Here is a 17274-nt window from a genome sequence, read left to right on the forward strand (position 1 = left end):
TGGAACTGTGTTATTTAACGCTAAAGAAAGTAAAGAAGGAGATAATGTATGACTGTCTGAATCTTTACAAAGTATTGGGTCTTCGCTTTTTAATAGCTATACTAAAAAAGTTAGAATAGACGGAAACGTATTAGACAACATTGGAAAAGAATAGAAAGAAATGATAAAAGAATCCCAAGTGATGAAGAAAGTTTTAATTGCATCAGAAGAATCACGTATGTTTTGTCAGCTAACAGATGGGAATGTATAAAATATTGGTGGAGTAGACGAAGTGATGATATAGTTATGAAAATTAAGATTTTGACTTATTTTTGGCAAGTAATAAAAAAGAGAATTGTGTTAGACAATGAGTATTTGAAAGAGAAATGTTATGAAAAAAATAGTAGAAGAAATGCTGAGTAAGAGATGTTATAGTTTATTTGCCTTTATTAGAAAATAAGAATTTTGAAGAAAAAACGAATGACTTAGTTGCACATTATGACAAAAATATCCTGGCTATAAAAATATAAAAAGATTGCTAAAACATAAGACGGAATAATAGCAAAAATCAAAAAATAGACTATGGATATAGATATAAAACATGTAGAAGAATACCTGTAATTGAGTAGTAGAAGAATTAATGGATTTAGAATTATTAACAGAAGAAATTGATGTTGAAAGAAAAAACAAGTTCCGTACTTGATATGTTGGAGTTATGAAGGAAACACAATAAAGAAAGTACTGGAAAAGATTGTATAAACGAACTTGTGAAAAATGTGTTCAAAATAATCATGGAAAAAGGTGTAGTAGTAATGTAGGCTTGGTACGGATCAGGATACAACTTTCAAAATGTATTTAAAAGAATGAAGTACATCGTCTCAGTTTATAGTTAAAGATACTAATATAATATACGCAGAATTAATTGATATAGAGTTGAACACAAAGTCTTATCAAAGGATCCATATCTTTTGCAGTTTGAATAAAGCTGCAAAAGCATTCAGAGTAATAATTAAAAAATACTCGCTATAAACAAAGATAATAAATTTGGAATGATAGTCGAAAAAGAAGAATATTTAGCTTACGAAAAAGATAACAAATTTGGAACAATTTAAAAAACGCCATAGGTCATTGCCACATAAATGTATATGCTATGAATCTTGTATAATACGCTTTGAATACGGATATTAATACTAACATATTCACCCTATCATCATTAAGTATGAAATTAATGGAGAGTCGTTTACCAAAGAGCGCTTCTCTGGTAGTGCCTACAAAAGAAGAATGTAAGTTTTTGAAAATGGAATATATAACGAAGAAATATCCTATGCCAATGTTGTATCATCATAACCTGGGGCAAATGAAACTATTGAGACATTGTTATGGGGCTGCATCTAAAGTAACAAATATAGACTGGAAGAAAGTGGTAGCTAGAAAATTAAATTAACTTACTAAGAAGACAATAAGCCAGATTATTGTGAAGACTTTGTTCCAATATGAATGGATGGAAGATTCACATGCAAATGGTCTAAAGAAGGGACGATACATATCATATCCACAATTTATTAGTAGCTAAAGAAGGGTTCGATATCGAACGTACACAAGGAACAGAATATAATAATGTAGATAAAATATTCGATAAAGACATAGATACATAATATCAGAAGATAAACACAGTTCTTGTGAATGCGATGAAAGCCTCGTCCTATTAGAATGATGGCAGAAACAACTCTAAATGGTGTGGGGCATAGTAAGTTTGTTCAAACCCTATAGCTTAATATACTTAGGCAAATAACTACAAATAAACCTTACTTTTATAATTTAGATAAATATCTATACGACAAAATAATACAAGGAAAAAGTGAAAGTCAAATTTATGCAACCTCAAATGGTATTCATCACTAACTAGATCTAGGTACAATTGTGTAAGAAATATAAATACATATATATAATTTATAGCGATACAATATGGTTTATACATAAGGAAAGATAATGTAGATTACAAAAAATTAGAGCAAGGTTTAATACTAATTTATGGTCTCCAAATGATAGCTCAGAAAATAGCAAAAATGGGATAATAGATAAAATGAAAATAGAAGGACCCAAAGTATATGCGTCCGAATACTTAAACAAAAATGCTGAAGGAAATTAAGCTATATTGTAAAGGAGCACGAAGTAATATGCTTAGTATAAATTTTAAAACATTTAATGAAAAATAATAATATAGCTTACGAATTCGAGATACTAAAGAAAAGAATAGTGGGTATAAACATTACGACTAAATTGAAGAAATTAAATGAAACGTAATATGAATCCACTTATGTTAAATATATAGAAACCCATAGAAGATGACAAAGTGGATAAAAGAAAAAAAAAATTAGAATCGGAAAACGAGGCAGAAATATTGCAATACATATTAAAAAGAGCCTAAAGATAAAAGATTGGCTCCAGTGACTCAAGAGGAGAAAATTTGTTTCAAAACATGCAAATCAGGAAAGAAATTTATAACGGCTGAATGCTATAAGGGATCTTGTTGGAACTAAGAGACGAATAAAACAGAACAAAGAGATGAATATAAATATAAAAAAGCAACTGCTTAAACAAGTGAATTACTTTTAACCTCGTTTGAAAAATATAGAGGCAAAAATTTGTTGGGTTGCGATGAATTTTTGTAAGGCGTTTGTTGATTTGTCGTAAAAATAAAATCGGACAGGTTTTGTGTTAAACGTGTGTATGTACGAAAACTTCGGCCGCTGCGATGGCGCCGCCTTGGCATCGGCCCATTTCCATCTGCCGGCGGTTTGGTGCAAAAAATGACTCCGGCGTGATTCGAACACGCGCATCTTACGATAACAGAACTTGAGTCTGCCGCCTTAGACCGCTCGGCCACAGAGCCTTTCATGGGTGAAAACCGGGCTGGCTAGATGTATTGAGTAGTTTGTATGGCGCCCAAGATTCTTGTGATGGGAGACAGTATATATTTTTTATCTAGCTCGCGGTTTTTCTGAGGTGCAAAAGATTCCATAGGTTGGCTGCAAGAGCTTCATCTCTGTGTGAGCATCTGGACCGCGTCATCTCAAAAGAAAGTCATTTCTAATTTTTTGTCTGCCTTTTCAGTTTTCTGAATATCCAAATGAACTCTGGTCACGGGCTCTTGGGAAATCATATTCTATGGGATGACGACATTAGCTTATTTATGCTTGATTTTGCTATGGGCAGACGTCTTTTTGAGAGGATTCACTTACTCTATGGTCGATTTTGGTGCACCCGCCTTACCTGAGCTAATGTTGCGATCTATAATAATTTTTTTCTTTTTCGTGAGTGGTGGGGTTTCACCTCCCTCCAGTAAAACCCTGTAACATGATGTATTTTTCTGAAAAAGAATTATCCCACGAATGAAATTTATACCCCGTAGCTGGGAGCTGTTTAAAGGTTTTTTATATATATTAGTTATATAGTTTTGCCCCTTTAATCAGATGAATCTAACCAAAAAAAAAAAAACTCATCTTCTTGGGCGAAGGAGTCTGAAGTGGAGTTTACCTATCTTGAGATTGACTGGCTGATCGGTGCGGGTAAACAGTTCAATGAGTTATCTTGTTAAATCCGATGTACCTATATCTGAAATTTAATATGATACATATAAATATTCGATCTGTAGTATTTGAATTGGGACAAGGTTAATAGAACTGAATATTAGGGTTCTGCTTTAGGTACAATTTCTATTATTGTTGGTTTAAAATTGTACAAAAACAAAAAGAACATGGACTAAATGAAGAATCTGAGATACTCGTTTACTTCTTGTATTTTCGGTTATATTGTCTCCCCCCGGAGGTTTTTATATTATATTATACCTAGATTTTAGTACTAGGTTATATGTGATATTCGATTGGTCAAATACACAACTTTTATAATAAATATATAGATAGATAAATTGATTGATTGATTAAATATATCCTATCTTTATGAACTAAATTTTATGTTAGCTTCGTCCCCTTAATTATCGTGCTCCTGCTTCTTAAGCTCTATACTTCTTTTAGGGACATTTTCCTGCTTTTTTCTATTCCCCCCAACATATCTCTCATCCTAGAGAGATCCCGTAGAAGGTTGTTCTTGTTCTTGTAATTATATATATATAGGCACGATTAATGAAAACGGTTGAAATCTGATATTGAATAAGTATTTCATGGCTTTGGGTCAATGGAAAGGTAAACTTAGAAGTATAATACTTGTGATATCTAAAAGATTACTATATATTTTTTTACTAATAATACTGATTACATGTATAAAATATTGTAATAATTTTACTCATACTATTACTAACTTGGGTATTTGAATAAATACGGCAATCAAATGACGTGAGGACGTGATCACTCGTGGATTTTCAATATTGTAGTAGCTTTCAATCTTGTAATACGGGAAATTGTTGCGCCATGATATAGGAACATATCAACGTCAATACTCCGCAAGTCAAAATCCGGCCCACCCTCTTATTATAATCACGGCCTGGAAAATTTCTGTTTACGCATAGGATATTACCTGCTCGATTCCCAGGATAAGCCTCCGATGGCTTTAACATGGTTGGAGAGAACTTATAGAGCTAACTTTTTGCGACTCGCTCGTCTTCTAGTGTGCTTCAATATTGTGGTGATCAACCGATTCGAATTGTCATATTTTCCAAAGAGGTGTCGATATATTCAGTAGCCTGGCGTGTTCATAGTTTGATACGACTGCATTTATCTGATCGCGAACTTGTATCCTAAGTTCAGGGTGCACCTTCTATTGTATTAAAGAGTAGCTGTCAATACCATTGCCCGATGTCCTTTGATATAAATCATTTCGAAGTCTCGCGTTCCTGAAAGCCTTAGTCAAGATGATCCTCAATAAAAAAGGCTCGTCGAGTTCAGCAGATATAAAAGATCAAAGACTATTCTGCTCTCCAACACAGCTCAAAAAATCATTCTGCAGGAGTCATGCAAGACCAAAAGATCAATCAAAACACCCCGGAATTCTTCCCCACGACATTACTTATACAAGTCAGCAGAAAGGAACGACATAGTTCAAGTTTTAAGACGGCTTCATGGCATACTTTGAAGCAGCATTTGATGGCGCATCTCATATATATACAAGAATTTCATAACAATGGGATTAGGGTACCTGGCGCTTTGATTAATACCACTGATCATAACGGAACAGTCAGGTAGATATAGATGATCAACTGCGAAGGGCCCTATTTTCCACCCCAATGTGGCACACGGCTAGAAAATCCCATATCGTCTCCTTTATTTTTAATCTGGCAGAAAAGCCCGTTTCTAGCTCAACTCAACCTGATTGAAGGTATCAAACTTTGATATCAACAAGTTGAACTACAAACCATGAAAAACCGTGCGATCGCAGGCAACGCTTATATATATCCCGATGACATGGGGGACCTCAATAAAAAAAACATGATCACAGCAACCGAGCAATAGCCGAATAGGCTACGAGAATTCTAAAGCTTTTGGATTCCATCGAGTCACGCTGAATTTCAACAAATTCACCTCAGATTCGTTGTTATGGATTTTTTGTGTGCAAAGATGCCACTGGAAAGCCGATGTTTCTGGTGGAAAGATTCGACGGAGAAAAAAGTTCCGAAAAAGATGTGATGAAAGGACGATAAACCGTACCGCCATAATTATTCTGCCTTATATAATGTTTGAATGGGGACTTTTATGGACGGCGTCTGTGAGGAAGGGATACTTTTAAGAGTTTCCGGGAGATCTGTCGCTTTCGCTAGAGTAAAAGCTTTCACTGAGCAGGTATTTCAAGAAAGCTCGCTGCCCTAGAATTATGCATTGTGGGTTTATAAGGCGCCTTGTCTTGGCAGGCGGCTTTTTAACAGTTGTATTTGGAGATCGAAAATGTTCTTGAAACGGAGTTATAGTCTTTGTGATATCAGTCTCGAGCTGTTCCGTATATTGTCCCCTTGATTCTGTGCTCTTGAAGAAACAAAGATTTATATTTTATAGCACCTTTGGGTGATTGAATTTGAAAGAACAGCTTTGTATTTTGTAACAATGATTTAACAAGTGAAGAACGCCAGCCCCGTGAGTCTACATGAAGGTTTGGCTCCAGACAAGACTCGGTGAGAACTTTGGATCTGTATTGGTTGGTCCACCACTCTCTACACTCCTCACAGTGGAACTCTCGAACACACGGAAAGACACGGAAGTAAACTCCTCTAGTCCTCTCTGACCTTTTTGGTTGAAGTGGCTACTCAGGAAATTAATTATTGAATTTGATGACATGATAGGATGAGAATAGATGCGTTCCAAAAGGCCTTGAGGGGCAGCAGAAGGAGAAAATCGCTTTCCCACTCATCCTTCTTTGGATAATGACAAGGTTTTACATAATAGTTTTGATAAAATACATGGATCACTAATTCTAGCTTGAATCGGCTTTTATTCTGCGAATCTGTGAAACAACACGGACTTATTCAAGACGATATCGTGAATGAGACTTCACGCACGAACAGCCCATAGTACAAAATATTCCTCGAGGGAAGGTCCAATTGCACAATGGCAGAATAATCATTGTTCAAGAAGATACACTTCGACGCCAACACAGTGTCTGGGATATCTTCAACTCTTCCTCGTGGATGTTCGGTCAGTTCCTTATCTGCATGTATTCTATTGCAGTCATAAAACACCCATTCAGTGACAAGAAAGGTTTCTTGGCGCCTAAGAGTCAAATCATGTTCAATTCCTCGTCCACAGATTCTGTAGTTTGATATTGAGTTATCATTCTCATCCCTTCATAATCAAACAATCGCTTGTGCTTTTCCTCTGGGTAGGCCACGAATTGTAGTCAGCTCAGAGTCCATGACCTTCGAAAAGTGATTCTCTACTTCCATCTTTTTGGACCCAGAAAGTCCAAAAACTGGGAACATAAACTCTTTAAATAGCTATCGAATGCTTCGCTATTTTGACCAGCCATTCTTTGATCAATATCGAGACTGTCTGAATTGGCACGCATTTGTTCATGTTCTAAAACAAGTCATCCCGGAAGATTTCTAAACTTTTTACCTCCTTGTTATTTTTTTGCAGTCGCTTAAAATCAGTTTTAACAGAACACGGTTAGCTCAAGACTTGACTGCCTCTGCATCATCGGCAACGGCCCCTCAGAGCTATGTATAATAGGTCAAGAATTTTTTAAATGACCCATTCTAACACAAGCATTCTAACAAAAACATTTGAGGAAAGCTTGAATCACAATCCCTTGTGCATAACGCAGCTGAGTTGCCTGTTTGCTCTACTCCAACCCCATCATACACCCACTTTTCCCGGTAAAGTCCATGAATTTAGTTGAATCTCTAAACCTCCTGAGTCTTTAATCAGATTATCTCTTCAGAAAGCCCAGTAAACAATAAGAAAAACACTTTCCAGCTCTGTTTTGTCACTACTTTTCAAATGATCTCTGAGCAGTGCTTGTTCATGTGGCAAAAACCTCTGAATCTCAAAAAAGCCGAGAGTACCGCAGTTCCTTTGTCTACCATCTAGACCCGTCCCTGATTTTTCTCTTTCTACATTCAGCTACGTAGTGAACATTAATATCCGCTGTATAATATACCCTATTTCCCTACCTGATGGTCCTTCCCGTTTGGACCGTGTGCCGGTGTGTTCCGGACTATAAATACCTCACCACATCGAGTATTTCTTCACTCAAGCTGCTTCCTCTGGCAAGATCGTTCACGGAAACCGCAATCTGACACAGCTCCAAAGCCTTGTATTCGTCCGCATTGCAAGCACGCATTTGGGTCTCGTCGCTTCCAGAGACGCTCTGCCTGGCATCTGGTCCAACGGTTATGCCGTCTGAAGGGGCGAGTAAATGCTGAAGGCGAGTGAACTCCAAGTCCGAAAGCTCTGCAGCGCCGTCCAAAGCCTCGGAGACTTTGAAAAGATTCTTTTGTGCCATCTCCACGCAATCGTCCCCAAGAGAAAGTTGCGGAATGGCGAAGATCTTTCCCATCATGTTTCGTTTACCCGTACTGCTTGCAACCTGAGAAAATTGCGGCCCCACGCCTCGGCTTGTGGAGCACGTGGACAGACGCTTGTTCATGGATGGAAAGTTCACGTTGAGCGCCTGGCCAGTTTCCATGTGCAGCACCACTTTGTCCACCAAGCTGATCAAGCGCAGGTTCACGAATTGAATGTTCTGTGTGACGAAGTTGGCCTTGAACAGCTTGTCGTACGACGTTTCCTCCACGTTGAAAAACCCCTCGTCTTCGTAGTAAATGTGGTGAGAGTCCTCGGTGGACACGGAAATCACGCGGTGGTTCTTGACCTGGGCAAGAAGCCGCATGGCTTCGAGCTCGTCTTTGAGTGCGAGCAAATCCGTGATGGGAATCCCAGAAACATCCGGGGAGTCGCTGCACGTGAGATGGAGACCCTCGTTTGGCCCTAGAAGCACCAAATCCGGCGAAAAGCCGGAAACGTGCGTGGGGAGAATCACGTCAAAAGCCACCAGCAACGCCTCGAGCGGCGAGCCGTTGACATACCAGAAATCCGGGTTCAACGGGTCCTGGCCGTACGTGGGGTTTCGGACGAGTTCCGAGGTTTCCTTTACAAACTCGGCGTCAAATTCAACAGACTCCTTTTTTTGAATCACCCCCTTGGCGCCCCGCAAAAGAGCGTTGAGTTTCCGCGTGTACGTGTAGTATTTCTGGTGGGCCTCTTTCAAATGGCCAAAGTCGCCCGCAGAATACGCATCCTCATAGTCGGGCAATTCGCTTGCTTTGCGTCTCTGGCCCGGTTTTTGCGCCTGGAAAAGTCCGCCTGCAGAATTCACCAGGTTGGGGTGGAGAGGGCCAACAAACACCACTGTATGGCCCGCCTCAACTAAAGCCGGGTGCAAGTACCGGGCATTTTTTTCCACCCACGAGTCGGTGGAAGATATGAGAATATTGAGCGATGCCGCTAGAGGCAAGGCCCCAAGAAGCGTGCAGAAACTGGAGATTATGGAGAGTCTCATTCCTAACAAGAACAAAGTTAAGCGTACACGACAAGACGGTCAGTGACAAGAAATAGATGTAACTTTCGGCACGAGATATCTGCGAGAGTACGTACTGTTATACCTACTTGCCTGAGTCGACTAATTAATTAGTCATGGTGCTTATCGCTGCCCATGTGGGCCACCCCGTGCACCCCGGTAATTAGGCTATTGTATTAGGCCAGACGTTGCGGAAAGCTCATTTTGGCGGCGCGCGTCTTATCACATCATAAAATACGGATGGTTCTGTGCAGAACAATGTTGTCTGGCAGTTAGCGAACACGTGCCCGCCTCTGCTGAAAGGCGAGAACTTTCTTTTACTTATAAGCCAGACTGTTAAGGAGAGCCTTAGGTATTTCATTTCCAGAATCTGTGAAAAGGTCGCTCTGGCAGCGAATTTTTGGCTCGTCCCGCAACCTGAGCCTCGCACCCACGTGACACCCCGGATTAATTGAGACAGCCACGTGTTTCCTGCACACGGGTAGATTGATGTCTTCACATCGTGAAAACGGGAATATTGTGTAAAAAAATGGAAAACATGGATATTCAGTGGAACAGAAGGTATCAGCACAGAGTAAGCCTCGAAATTCATTTTACAATCTGGCCAAAATTTGAAGGGCAGGCTAAGCGCATGTGGCAAGGTTAATAACGCGAGTCGCGAAATTACAAGGGCCATATCGTCATATCCAGTATTATTGCTTTATTGTTGGATCCCACATCCACCGAGCACTCGGGGTTCACTGTTTATCAAGCATATCCAGTCCACTTGTTTTAATGATTCAGTAATGACGGCAGTGACCCTGATTTTGAAAGGTGCAAAAAAGTGCTGGACTGGCGTATCTGGAAAAGGACAATAGAACCTGGGTTCCGCGTACCATTTGACTTCTTTGGGAATTGAGTTGGGGGTCTAGAATTGCATTTTTGGATACCGTCTGAACTTACTTGATAAAAATGTCAGCTGAATGATTTTTTTTCCTGAAAGTAAAAATTTTCTGTTATTTGTGAACAAAGCCCGCACGTCGGTATAAATGAGTTGAACACTTTATTATAACAGGGCAGAAAAGGAACCTCACGAGTTGGAGTAATATATTCTTGTTGCTTATTGGGCAGATGTGGGTGTCTCATTTTCGGGATGGATAGTATAAGTGAAGAAAAAACAAACTTCAGCTCTGTTTCAATGAATTTGATCATTTATGATTTCTATTTAAAAGGGTCTTCTCCGGATACTTAATTCTTACTCTGATACTTTCCGTAAGAAACGACACTATTGTTTAGGATCTTCCACCACCGCAGACAAGATTTCGATATTTCAAGAAAGTGCTAATTGAAGACGATCAAGGGTTAAAGACCTATTTTTACAAGCTCGTTTATCCTGGCTCTGTGGAAACCATTTTTCTTCCCTCGTGATATTGATTCGCTAGTGCTGGTAAAGCAGATTCAAAAGAAGCTTGCCCCGCAGTTTAGATTCCTTACTAGGCGTTTGATCAGATCAAATTACTCGCCACTTCAATATACTCATGTCGGCAAAAAACTCATTCTTTGCATTTTTGATCAATACTTCACTAGCCGCGTCAACACCACAATCTAGAAGAAGTTAACCTCTCTGAGTTGCAGATGACTTTGTTACAATAAAAAGATTTCCTCCATGAAAGCCACTTTTGTTCATCAACTCCTTCGAAGAAATCGCAAATAATGACTTATTTTCCAAGAAAAAACTTAAGCTATCTGTTTTTTTAATTATTTTAAGGTGTCGCAATGGAGATAGCTCAGTATGAACAACCTCCGGGCTCACCTAGTACTTGCGGCGCTAGGACCAAAAATGACGACGAGAAAGACCAGTTTTATTGATTTATTTACCCCTCAAAAAAACAATCTTTTAAAGAAAATCAGTATACATTGAGCCCGAAGATGACCTCCAAAGAAGGCAGTGCTATTCTCATCATTCTGTTGCAAACATAGAGCATGACAGGTGTCTGCAATAGCCTTCTGTGTAAGATTCCCTTCCCTTCAACCCTCTGCTGATACAGGAGTTAAACCAGGTTTAGCTTAGAGGCTATGATTGATTAAGCCGTGTTCATGTGCTGTTGACACTAAACCTTTTCCCACCACAGTCTTCAAAATCTCATTTGAAGATTTGCTACTACCACCAAGATCTGCACTTAAGGCAGTTTGACTGAAATTACATCCAAGGCGTCATCACTACCTCAACTTCTGCCTACTTCAAGCAACAAAATTATTGCTGCCAGGAAAAAAAAATGGAACGCAATCCTCCATATATGTGAGTATGTCGTTCCTGGGGTTTTCAGACTGATTCACGCACCGGTTTATTTTCCAAAATCAAGTCAGGTGATTTGTTAGATTTAAAAAGTTCCTGTTTTCCCTCGAATCAGACTTCCTAAACACCTCAGCATTTCCAATTTCACATAGCTTCTTTGCGAACCTTGTTTGCTGGCTGTCCTTACCATGGTATTCTAGTTTCAAATGCGCACTTTTAACTACCAAAGTTCCTCTGTTATCTATAATTTTTATACGACGGCTTTCAGCGTAAAATTTTTAGCGATTCCCAAAAACATCAAGTTCACACAGATAATTCAGCTTCTCCCTGTTTTACATCCAGTTCAAGTAGCCATCTTGATCTCGAGCTTGTCGGTCTCACGAGCCGAGGTCTACCCCACACTCTGCGCGACATCAACATGCACAATATCCGAGGAATATATTTACGAACACTACATAAATACATCGGGTGTTCTTGCACTGAAGTCCTTTGGCTGCCGGATTCTGCTTTCTGGCTTGTATAGGCAGTGTCTTCTTAAATCGATGGTGCACTTGGAAAAAAAGCAAACACAGGCCTACTGGCCCCGGGGCCCCGGGTCCTATGTCTCTATGACTGATAAATTGGACATCGTATATCTCAAGTATACCTCGGCAGACCCCGTGCCCCAAGGCTGTACGACAGTAAACTTCATTTTTGCCCATGGCACCGGAATGAACAAGAGTTTGTGGAAACGCCACATTGAAGAATTGTACGGCAAAAACAAAAGCTGCACTGGCTGGAAGGTCGGCTGTGTGCTTTCTGTGGATGCGGTTGGCCATGGCGATTCGGCACTCATAAACAAGGAAAAGATTTCCTGGGCCAACGACTGGCGAGACGGCGCCAAGGATTTGGTGTCTGTGATCAAACATGAGATCGAGACCACGGGCGACTTTCTTCCCTCTGCGTATACACGCAATATTGTAGTGGGCCATTCAATGGGCGGCTTCCACGCCACGTATGCCTCCTTTTTGGAGCCGACTTTGTTTGATGCGTGCGTGGCCATAGAGCCGGTGATTTTCATCGACCAAGGCGCCAATCCGCTTGCGGTGGCCCGGATGAAAAAGATCGGCCTGGTTTTGCGGGACCAGTTTGCGTCGAGGGCAGACGCGGACGCCTTCTTCCAAAAGGGCAGTTTTTATAGGGTCATGGATCCGCGCGTGCTTGCCGATTTTACCAGCGACGAGCTTCATTGGGAAAACGGGCAGTTGAGGACCAAGGCCACCAAAGACGCGCAGCTTGCAGCATACCTCTCTGCGGTGTACTCCGTTCGTTTTGGCCAGAACATCTTGCTGTTACTCGAAGTTCCCTACTTGCTTATCACAGGCGAGCAGGCCGCGTGGAACTCGCCCAAATCGGACAGGCATATCGAGAAGTCTGTCTCTAGCCACTTGCTCGAAACAGTGAAACTCCGGGGCGACCACCTTGTGCATGCTCTGAATGTAGGGGATACCGTAGATGCCATCTACAGCTTTGCAGGACGTAGGGCCGAATTTGTGGCGAGCCACAGAAATGAGTTCCCCGAGGTCAAACTCGAAAACAGCGCCGGCGCCAGGGTCAAGGCCATGTTCAAGCACATGTGGAAAGGAGATATGGACAAGGCGTTCCGGTGGGATCGACCCGAGGCCAAACTCTAGATTTGGGTCTTTTGGGAGCAGTTTTCTGAATCGAAGACAGCATATTTATTCATGTATGGAGCTCAACAAATGCATCGTAATGTTTATTGCAGGAGTTTCATCTGGGTGCTGATGAGGATCATTGAGGAAATGAACATCACGTCTGCTTTTCTGCTCCAAAGTCAACTTCGTCGTATAAGGAGAGAAAATACAGCTGCCGTGTTCCTCGATGCCTTGGTTATACGGCACCCTCAGTCACCCGGAGCCAGGTATCGACACCACTACAAACGTCGGAGCGTTTTGGCAAATTTACTCGTCTGTTTGTGAACAAAGTTTATTGTTTAATGAGGCTATACTTTTTTTTTCTTTTCTTTTTTCAATTTTTTTTTCGTTTTTGTTTTTTCAGTGGGGTATTGTTCTTTGGGAAATACCATCGGTGTTCGAGCCATTGACTCAATGGCGGGCCTGGGGCTCTGTTACCATGTTATTCCCTATTTCTAGAGGGACTTATACCCGTCTCCTTGGTGGAGACCCATGGAATTCATCATCGTCAATTTCAGCCAAAACTAGGTAAGGATTCTGTGAAGAAAGGGATTTCTTTTCTGGCTTTGGCCCCAAAGTGCATTTCGAATCAGTCGGTGGGGTTGCTAATGATTCCGCCCCAGAGACGGTTGGCTGAGGTCTTTGGCGACAGTTTCTGCGTTTTCTGCCCTGAACCTTCCAACCATCATCATCAATATCAGTTTCAGGAATATCAGGCATTTTAGCGATAGTCCCGACTTGCTTCGAGGCCAGAGTTGAACCCATGCCCAAATCTGTGGGCAAGTCCTTGGTCAAATTCTGAGTAGATTCATGGAAGATCCCAAGGTCTTTTTCATCATCAGATTCCCGGGCCTTGTCCATAATATTAGTGACTACATTCAGGTTCAGCACCTCGTAGCTGTCCATAGTCAAGACCATAATCAGAGAGCAACCAGAAATCACGTTTCCCAGAGAAGAAAGCTCGAGCTTTTCAGGAACTTTCGTATATGTTCTGCTTGGGCGTGGTTCCTGATAGTCGTCTTCATCGATGTCGGCCAAAACCAGGTAAGGGTTATTGAAGAGCACGGATTCGGGAACAGCGTTTTCTGACCGAAGAGCAAACCATTTCTCGGAAGAAGTCATTCCAATCAGCATCCTCATATCTGTCTTTTTCCCGGTCCGTGTACGAGAGTTTCTACGCTTTCTACCTTGGACTTGCCACCCAGATTCATCTGGGTTGGCAATAGGCAGCAGAGCAACGTTTACAGTTGTGTCCATCAATCTCCCATTGTCATGAGAGTTGAGTCCGACTCGACAGATTCGAGCTTGGCAAATCTTGTCAGTCTCCACAACTAGGCCTGAATCCCGAGGAGCATCAGCTGAGGCAAGCTTGCAGTCTGGGATAAGGGAAACTGCAGAAGATACATCAGTGTCGCCGTCGGACAATCCAGAAAAGCTATCGTCGCTAGCTGGTGAAATGATGGACAAGCTGCTGATTTTTGTGATTCTTAAGCCAGTGGTAGCAGAAACAGCAAACCCAGCAGAAGCAGCAGAAGAAACAGAAGAAGCGGTCTTTTCAACTGAGATGAAACCAGAGTCAAGATTTCCAGTTATCTCCTCAGATTCACCTCGCGAGATCGCAATTTCATTCGGGACTAGGCCAGTTTTACCAACACAGAGTGTTGCAGAGTTCATGATGGTAAACTCAGGCTGAGCTGGAAGCGTCAGAAGGAACACGAAAAGAAAATAACCAATAAGGCAGAGCCCGGTGATTTCCGACACGCAATGGATGATTTGGAAGCAAAAAATCACTTGTGCAATCATGATGAAGCGTTTTTTCGTGAAAGATGGAGAATTAAAAGAGTGTTTGGAGACAAAGGAGCGAACCGTCGTTTATATGGGAAAATTCATTTTTGCAGTCGGCGGCCTAACAAAGTATGGCTGCGAAATCAGGCTGTCGATTCGCGGATCGGCATCTATGTCTGTTGGTGTGTAGCATAACACGAAGACACTACGCAGAGTCTGAATTGCTTACGACAATAATAATTGGGTATATTAAGAGGAAGTTGATTCTAAGGTGAGCTAAAATGTTCTTTCAAAGTGAGATAAAGGGGTCATACTTTTTTAGGTCCGAAGCAGCCACGGCCTTAACAACATGCAGGAAACATAGATTGTCTATTGGAACCCGAGTCCACTACGTATTCGAACAAAAGACAAGATGAATATTGCGAACAAAACCTCTGAAATATTGTAACCTATTACCATTTCTATTAGAATCCAAAGATATGTAGGCTCTAAGCATAGAGTGTGACAACCTTCAAATCACGCCTTTTGTTTGATGTCGTGCATCATCTCTTCTTTGTTAAAAGATGACCGATGCTGTTAACTTCTTCTCACAAGTTGTCAACGTTGTAAATTCAGCTGCACAACATTGTTTTAGTAGATTCATCTGGTTGAAGGAGCAAAGCTATATAACTATGAAAAACAAAAAACCTTTAAACAGCTTCCAGCTACGTACCAAGTATCGAAACTCGGCCCGTCTCCTTCCGTTATTCACGGCTCTAACCATTGAAGTCAAAAATGATTTGAAATATGAGATGACGCAATTTCTTAGGCGTAAGAGATCTACAGAAACCAAATAAGTTTACTTTGAGACATCTTGACGTTTCTTCAGGTAAATCTTTGTTATGATACGACATGAACAAGATTATAGATTCTTGGCATCCTGTATAATACGAAGGACGAAGAGTCTAAACATTCCTGATAGGGGTTACACCTCACCTACTGTATAGAAGGGTTCCGAACTATAAAGGAGCGTGAGGCTGAGACATCCCCGAGGAAGGACAAGACATTTTTAGACATCGAGAATACGACAGATAGACTAGGTTTATTCACTGAGGCCGAACTATCTATAAACCGATCTACTCGTAGTTTAAGAGACAACTGAACTCTGTTTCATAATAATCTTTCGGTTGCGGCCATACCATGCAGAAAGCACTGTTTCCCGTCCGATCAACGTTAGTTAAGCTGAATAGGGCCACACTGAGTAGTGTAGTGGGAGACCATATGCGAAATTGTGGTGCTGCAATCTTTTTTGGATGTGATATCCGCGTAACATACAAATGGCGGGTATACAGAATGAAAATCTTTCATTGCGAGCTTTCCAGATAAGAGAAATATGTGCAGCTGGTTCAGTATTTTTTTCGGTGTATTATCTTTCATATGTGGTGCTTGAAAGAAGGCGTCAAATATACTTCTTAATCCATGGAATGAAATTAGCTCAAGAGTATGTATAGACAAGGTTCCTAAAGTACTTTCACAAAACTTTATTTGGGTAGAAAATCTTCAGTGAAGTAGAGAAATTGTCAATGCAAGCTGTTGTTCTTCAGTAGTCTTTTTGCCTAGGGTTTTTCAAATCAAGTCTCTGAATGTGTACCGATGCAATGTTTAAACAAAATACTATATTTGTTATATTCGCTCTCTGCACTTAATACTTGAATTTGCCGGGGTGCTTAGGTATTTTCAGATCTAGAAGCTGGATTCAGTACCAACATTTAAATTATTTGACAGTGGGCCGATTGAGTTTTCAAACGTTTTCATGAAGCGTTGGTCCTGTGATAAAGTAATACGACATCACGAAGATAGCGGGTATAATTGAATTTACAAGTGTGATTAATGTGAAATTTTGTAGTTCAGAACAACTTGAGTTTGTCAGAGGTGCTTCGAATTATTGTATTTGTTGAAAACATATTGAAGCAGACTTCCAGGAGAAAATACAGTTCACCCGATACCTCAAATGGGCGCCGACGGCGAGAACTCTGCTTCACTTATTATGCTCTTTCAAGTCCAAAATATGAGAGATTCCCTTACAAAAAGCAATCAAGTACCAAGGTCAAAGTGTTCTCTGCATTTTCATGTGCTGTTTCCCTGAGCTACGAAGTTTTACTTGAACTCAAAGGATCTATGCTTCTCATCAATAAATTTGCCCCGTAGCTCAATTTGAAGACGGAATCTCATGCACAGGAAGACTATCATTACAACCTACAAGAAAAACATTCGCCACGATTATATTGATGATTTTGTTGCGAGAAGGCGTTTTCCAATAGAGTTTTTCTGCAGTTTGATGCATGGTGCAACACTTGCAACCTTTATGAATATAAGAGAAGCTGTGTATAGCTTGTGATCCAGCACCAAGACTTGCCTGTGAAATGTAAATGTAGAGTTATATTTATTGCTATATATCTTTTGAATGAAGAAAACATCGAAGAGGCAAAGACCCCACAGATGTATGTTTGATTTCTTTTTTGTATCTTTTTCTGATTTTTT

General features: G+C 40.7%; 5 protein-coding genes and 1 non-coding gene across 6 annotated transcripts, besides 2 other annotated features; 2 read left to right on the forward strand and 4 right to left on the reverse strand.

Moving 5' to 3' along the window:
* Positions 1-2790: 2790 nt before the first annotated feature.
* Positions 2791-2872, reverse strand: METBIDRAFT_t111. Its single transcript has one exon. It is a non-coding gene; the product is annotated as a tRNA-Leu (tRNA).
* Positions 2873-4204: 1332 nt separating this feature from the next.
* METBIDRAFT_31246 (uncharacterized protein) lies at positions 4205-4688 on the reverse strand. Its single transcript, XM_018855817.1, has one exon. The coding sequence runs from the start codon at positions 4550-4552 to the stop codon at positions 4376-4378; it is 177 nt and encodes a 58-aa protein (XP_018712824.1). The 5' UTR covers positions 4553-4688; the 3' UTR covers positions 4205-4375.
* Positions 4689-7638: 2950 nt separating this feature from the next.
* METBIDRAFT_38724 (uncharacterized protein) lies at positions 7639-8982 on the reverse strand (the record flags this gene model as incomplete). Its single annotated transcript, XM_018857037.1, has 1 exon — positions 7639-8982. One exon carries the CDS (start codon positions 8980-8982, stop codon positions 7639-7641), a length of 1344 nt encoding a protein of 447 aa, XP_018712825.1.
* Positions 8983-11743: 2761 nt separating this feature from the next.
* METBIDRAFT_31248 (alpha/beta hydrolase) lies at positions 11744-13278 on the forward strand. The gene is made up of 2 exons (XM_018855818.1): positions 11744-12165; positions 12187-13278. The coding sequence occupies exons 1-2, from the start codon at positions 11818-11820 to the stop codon at positions 12946-12948; spliced, it is 1110 nt and encodes a 369-aa protein (XP_018712826.1). The 5' UTR covers positions 11744-11817; the 3' UTR covers positions 12949-13278.
* A 5-nt stretch (positions 13279-13283) lies between these two features.
* METBIDRAFT_151072 (uncharacterized protein) lies at positions 13284-14287 on the reverse strand. The gene has a single exon (XM_018854567.1). The coding sequence runs from the start codon at positions 14224-14226 to the stop codon at positions 13435-13437; it is 792 nt and encodes a 263-aa protein (XP_018712827.1). The 5' UTR covers positions 14227-14287; the 3' UTR covers positions 13284-13434.
* A 737-nt stretch (positions 14288-15024) lies between these two features.
* Positions 15025-15591, forward strand: METBIDRAFT_31249 (uncharacterized protein; the record flags this gene model as incomplete). Its single annotated transcript, XM_018855819.1, has 1 exon — positions 15025-15591. The coding sequence occupies exon 1, from the start codon at positions 15318-15320 to the stop codon at positions 15588-15590; it is 273 nt and encodes a 90-aa protein (XP_018712828.1). The 5' UTR covers positions 15025-15317.
* A 278-nt stretch (positions 15592-15869) lies between these two features.
* Positions 15870-16037: a sequence feature (Protein overlapping with rRNA (METBIDRAFT_31250, OBA22333.1) was converted to a misc_feature.).
* A 31-nt stretch (positions 16038-16068) lies between these two features.
* Positions 16069-16272: a sequence feature (Protein overlapping with rRNA (METBIDRAFT_31250, OBA22333.1) was converted to a misc_feature.).
* Between the last annotated feature and the right edge of the window lie 1002 nt (positions 16273-17274).

The sequence above is a fragment of the Metschnikowia bicuspidata genome, assembly GCF_001664035.1.
Source record: "Metschnikowia bicuspidata var. bicuspidata NRRL YB-4993 chromosome Unknown METBIscaffold_2, whole genome shotgun sequence".
Lineage (NCBI taxonomy): Eukaryota > Fungi > Ascomycota > Pichiomycetes > Serinales > Metschnikowiaceae > Metschnikowia > Metschnikowia bicuspidata.

Coding starts and splice junctions, on each gene's coding strand:
- METBIDRAFT_31248 (XM_018855818.1), top strand. CDS start 11,818: ATGGTGCACTTGGAAAAAAAGCAAACACAGGCCTACTGGCCCCGGGGC.
- METBIDRAFT_31246 (XM_018855817.1), bottom strand. CDS start 4,552: ATGTTAAAGCCATCGGAGGCTTATCCTGGGAATCGAGCAGGTAATATC.
- METBIDRAFT_151072 (XM_018854567.1), bottom strand. CDS start 14,226: ATGGACACAACTGTAAACGTTGCTCTGCTGCCTATTGCCAACCCAGAT.